This window comes from Malaclemys terrapin, chromosome 12, assembly GCF_027887155.1.
Source record: "Malaclemys terrapin pileata isolate rMalTer1 chromosome 12, rMalTer1.hap1, whole genome shotgun sequence".
NCBI lineage: Eukaryota > Metazoa > Chordata > Testudines > Emydidae > Malaclemys > Malaclemys terrapin.
Window position 1 is genome coordinate 36,494,655 of NC_071516.1, and position 5,709 is coordinate 36,500,363.

The 5,709-nt window shown below is 44.8% G+C and overlaps 1 protein-coding gene across 1 annotated transcript; it reads left to right on the forward strand.

Annotated features, from left to right (window-relative positions):
- Window positions 1-4,539: 4,539 nt before the first annotated feature.
- Window positions 4,540-5,457, forward strand: LOC128847022 (olfactory receptor 12D1-like). Its single transcript, XM_054046339.1, has one exon. It carries the CDS (start codon window positions 4,540-4,542, stop codon window positions 5,455-5,457), a length of 918 nt encoding a protein of 305 aa, XP_053902314.1.
- The last annotated feature ends 252 nt before the right edge of the window (window positions 5,458-5,709 follow it).

Genomic DNA, 5,709 nt, shown 5'->3' on the forward strand with positions numbered 1-5,709 from the left:
ATAAATTTCACCCCCAGGCACATAAAGTGATGCAGAGGATCAGGGCCTGAAGGCTGGGATATAAAATGGGTTCTAAGAGTTTTAGATGCCTTAAAACACAACACACCAGGCACCTAATTCTCTAAGGCCCCTTTGTAAACACCAATCTAAGCATGTGCCATTTTATTATTCAACGATTCCAATTGTTGAAACTTTTGGAGTTTATGACCGAGTGCTGGTTCTATTCCTCTGCACAGCAAAGCAATTGGAAGAAAACACACAGTAAACAGCTGGGTCCCAAATGCTAAATATTTACACAAACATGCACAAGGTCCACATGCATTGCTGCTCTAATTGGTTTCTAGTGGTTTATGAAATATAGAACATGGTTACTGCAATGACAGGGCTTGCAAATTATTTAAAGGGATACTATCTAATTCCCATACGCTGCACTGCTATAAACTGAGTACATTATATCTAGGGTTGTCAGAATTCATTTTTTTTAATTGATGCTATATATTTATCAATGATATCAATGTTATTTAAAACATTTTCCCATTTGTCTTGATTTCTTTTTTACAGTTGCACAAAATTATGGGTTTTAAGCATTTTTCCTATTTTTATCCATTTAAATTTTCACTGTTGCAGGAAATTGTGTGGGGTGGGAGGAAGAAGGGGGGGGTCAGGCAAAAGGGTGTGTCAGACAATTATTTAATGACAGCAGATGCTGAGATTCAAAAAGTTACAGCTTTATACACCATCAAAACACAACTTGTCAACATCACATCAAAATATGCAAAGTAAATATCCTTAAATCAGACTTTAGCAGCATTTTCCTTACTTGGCCTATCAGTAAATTTCAGTTATTATCGATGGAAATGTTTTCCCTTGATTTATGTGTATGGTGAAATCGGGATTTGCTGACATTTAGGGATAAAAATCTAATTCTTCCAAGCCTACTTATAGCCCAGTTTTCAGATTTTAATGCATTGAGAGATTCTTATCCAATTCATATCCCACTTAGACCAGTATAAATCCACCCATATTACCCCAGTGTCCCAGAGAGCAACATATGGCACTAAGGGACATCCTTAGGGCCCAATCCAGCAAATACACATGTGATGTTATTCCTGTTAGAATTCTCTTTGACATTGCTTGCAGGATTTGGGACTTTCAATGGGATTTGCCAAAGTGCTTGAGACGAGTCTTCTCTAGTTGGTAACAGATCCTTCTGCCCCTGTGTCCTCAGCCCCTCCCCATACACTTCTGCTTCTATCTACCCTTCTACCCACCCTGATTCTTGCCTCTTCCCCTCTGCTCCCATACACACACACAGCTTCTTCTCCCTTCCCCCTGTGCCTATTCACACCCCATGCCCCTGTTTTTGCCTCCCTTCTCCTCTGCACCTATCCACACCCTACATCCTATCCCCTTCTGAAGCCTCTCTTGTCTTATCCACTCTCCCACAAATAGATCCTTGTAGACGAGCGCATCGTTGCTTGTGGTACACATTCACTGGAGACCACTCTTTCACACACCAGTGCCCTTTTATTTCCCTGTATTTTCCCACCACCACATATATACAGTTCAATATCAGTCAGGTAGCGCCTTAGGGAACAGCTTGCTCTTACATCTAGCTGGGAGCAACAGGCCCTCACTCTCCTGTCTCCTCTCCTCCCCCCCACCCCCTTCCTTCCTGCTAGCTTTATAGGCCTTCCTCTCAGCAGGCTCACAGTTGATTGCTCTCAGGTTCCTTTAATGAGCCACACCCTGCCAGCTCCAGTCAGTTCCCCTTTATGGGAGCTATGCTAGCAGGTTCTGAGCTAACAGGGGCTGGTTCAGTGCCTCATAGGGCAGCACCCTGTTACAATCCTAAAACCCCTTTCCCTTATGCCCATGAAGTTAAGGGAAAGGCTGCCATGGTCTTCACTGTGTTTTGGCTAAAACACAGAACAAAAAGACCGTCCTCAATCCAATGAGCTTCCAATCCCAGCCTAAGGCCTTCAGTGAGGTTAGTGCTGCTCAGCAGAGAGGCTGGTGAGCTTTATGCGCACTCTATGACAGTAGCAGCTGGGGTCCCAAACAAGACCAGGACCTCATTATGATAGGCAATGTACTTACACCTAGCACAAGCCAGCCCCTACATTGAAGAACAGTTTTAAAAGACAAGGGGAGGGGGAACTGAGGCACAGGGAGTAACAGTGACTAGCCCATGATCACTCAGCAGGTCAGTGGCAGAGATTAAAAGAGAACCTAAATTTTCTAATTAAAAGTCCAGTAATCGACAGCAAAAGAGACACTCCATGACCTGCATCATATGGATTCCATGGTCCAGATGGACACTGGAATCCAGACTCTCAGGAGGAAGTGTTTTTTCAGTAGTTTTGGATGAGTAGCAAGGCACAGCTTTACCACAGAGCCTTCCCCCAGGAATGACACCAGAGAGAGCGAGAGAGAGAGAGCCATGCTCAGAAGCGTGGGATCTTCAAATGCATCTAGGGGAATTAACCGAACCACTCTCACTGAATGTCAATAACTGAACATAGGAACATAAGAGCAGCAATACTGGGTCAGACTAAAGGTCCATCTAGCCCACTATCAGAAGATAGTGGGCTAGATGGACCTTTAGTCTGACCCAGTATTGCTGCTCTTATGTTCCTATGTTCAGTCAATTCCAGGTGCTTCAGAGGGAATAAATGCAACAGGTAATCATCAAGTCATCCACCCCTGTTGCCCATTCCCAGCTTCTGGCAAAAAGAGGCAAGGGACACCATCCCTTCCCATCCTGGCTAATAGCTATTGATGGACTTATCTTCCATGAACTTTTCTAGTTCTTTTTTGAACCCTGTTATAGTCTTTGCCTTCACAACATCCTCTGGCAAGGCGTTCCACAGGTTGACTGTGTGTTGTATGAAGGAATACTTCCTTTTGTTTGTTTTAAACTTCCTGCCCTATTAATTTCATTTGGTGACTCCTGGTTCTTGTGTTATGAGAAAGAGTAAATAACACTTCCTTATTTACTTTCTCCATACCAGTCATGATTTTATAGCTCTGTATCATATCAAATTTTAGTCGTCTCTTTTCCAAGCTGAAAAGTCCCAGTCCTATTATTCTCTCCTTATGTGGAAGCTGTTCCAGTCCCCTAATAATTTTTGTTGCCCTTTTCTGAAACTTTTCCAATTCCAATATATCTTTTTTGAGATGGGGCGAACACATCTGCCTGCAGTATTCAAGATGTGGGCATACCCTGGATTTGTATGGAGACAATATGATATTTTCTGTCTTCTTATATATCCCTTTCCTTATGATTCCCAACATTCTGTTCACTTTTTTGACTGCCACTGCACATTGAGTGGATGTTTTCAGAGAATTATCCACGATGACTCCGAGATCTATCTCTTGAGTGCTAACAGCTAATTTAGACCCCATCAGTTTATATGTATAGTTGGGATACTGTTTTCCAATATGCATTACTTTGCATTTATCAACATTGAACTGCCCTAGATGTTTTAGAAAATCCCATCCTCAAGAAACAGGTCACATTAACCTGCTTTGGCGAAGTGAGGGCAGAAAATATTTTTTTTTATTTGACATCTATTCCTTTGAGTTTTGTCCGGTACGTAAACAGCATGGCGATGAAGACCTTTTTAAACACCATAGATGGTCGCTTGGTTGGATGAATATGTAGGGCAGTACATAAATAGATGGCTACATGGAAGTGTATGTATCACAATAGATAGATAGACAAGGGGGGTGAGGTAATATTTTTTACTGGACCAACCTCTCTTTGAGGATGAGGCCAGCTATACAGTGATCTATCAGTCCACATTCTCAGAGATACCCTGCACAACACTTTCAAAAGATGAGCCTGGGAGCATAAATTCATAACTCTGCTAGACATTAAAAATCCTGCACTGAACAGAGGCACTGAATTTATGGCTTATTACAACTATCTGTAAGCCACTAACAATCCCCCCATCCCCATCTGTCTTCCTTTTCCCTTTCTGACCCTGCCTCAGGCAATGGCTGGTGAGGTGTTAATTGGCCACTTCACTTTGAAAGGTCCCTTGAAATATTTGTTAACTATTTATGCTAAACAAAGGTTTCCAACTTGTTTTTAGCTGGGACACTCTGAGTCCCTTTCCCAAACCCAAAGAGGATCTCTGTGTCAGCTCGAAAGCTTGTCTCTCTCACCAACAGAAATTGGTTCAATAAAAGATATCACCTCACTCACCTTGTCTCTCTAATATCCTGGGACCACCTGGCCATAGCAACACTGCATACAATAGATAGACAGATAGATTAGATAGATCTGCAAAGTGGAGATGATCTGATACAGACATACAGGGAGTTTCAGGGCTCATGTTACCCAGGGAGGAAATCTGCTAAAAGAAATGCTAGCAAAGCTGCTGAAATGTCCAGAGCTGCAAAGAGGGATAGGATGTTCATTTTTCATTAATTTATAAAAGAAATGGGCATCAAAATATCTAAAGCCCGATGAGAACCTCAGCCTCCGATTCATATGTCTCCTTTTTTCTCTTTGTTTCCCCCCCTGCAGCGATGGAGAACAGGACAGAGTTGAGCGAATTCATCCTCATGGGCCTGACCAATCTCCAGGGGTTGGAGCACTTTCTCTTTGCACTCTTCTTGCTTCTCTATGTGGCCAGCATGCTGGGTAATGGGGCCATAGTAGCCATGGCACTGATGGAGCCCCGGCTTCACACCCCCATGTACTTTTTCCTAGGGAATCTCTCCTGCCTGGACATCTGCTATTCCACAGTCACCATGCCCAAGATGCTGTCTGGTTTCCTCTCGGGATGCCAGACCATCTCTTTCACTGGCTGCCTGGCCCAGCTCCACTTCTTCCACTTCCTGGGTAGCAGTGAGGCCGTGCTGCTGGCTGTCATGGCCTATGACCGCTATGTGGCCATCTGCAACCCACTGTGCTACAGGCTGGTCATGAGACAACGGTCCTGCCTGCTCCTGGCAACAGCCAGCTGGGTCACTGGCTTCCTGCACGCCCTGATGCACACGGTCATGACCTCCCAGCTGCAATTCTGTGGCCCCGGTTGTGTCCCCCACTTCTTCTGTGACATCAAGCCCCTGCTGAGCCTGGCCTGCGGCAGCACCCACCTCAACCTGACCCTACTCAACATCGTCACTGGGGGCATTGTAGTCATCCCCTTTATCCTCACGCTCCTCTCCTACCTCTACATAATCTTCTTCCTGCTCCTGAAGGTCCAGTCGTGGGAAAGCAGGAGAAAGGCCTTTTCCACATGCGCCTCCCACCTTACGGTGGTGTCTCTATTCTACGGGGGGGCCATCTTGACCTATGTGCCCCCCTCCTCCGGGGAATCTCCTGAATGGGACATGATGATTGTTCTCCTCTACCCCGTGATCTACACCCTGAGGAACAAGGAGGTGCAGTCTGCCCTGAGGAAAAACCTGCACAGAAAACTCTTCCCAGACAGAATATGAATAAAGGGAATCTTTTGACTCTACCTCTGCTCTTCATGAGGACTGTGGGGGCTGGGAATATGGTGCAGGCATCACTGGGTGGTGAGTAATATAAGGAAGGGACTGTAGGTCCATGGGCACTGGGGTGCACAGCGAAGGGACCATTTCATCTTTATACATGAGACACTAGGGATTGTAATGCAGGAACCATTGTGCACCGGCAATGTGAATATTGTGCATTGGTCAATACAATCCAGGGGCAATTGTCCATTG

Coding starts and splice junctions, on each gene's coding strand:
- LOC128847022 (XM_054046339.1), top strand. CDS start 4,540: ATGGAGAACAGGACAGAGTTGAGCGAATTCATCCTCATGGGCCTGACC.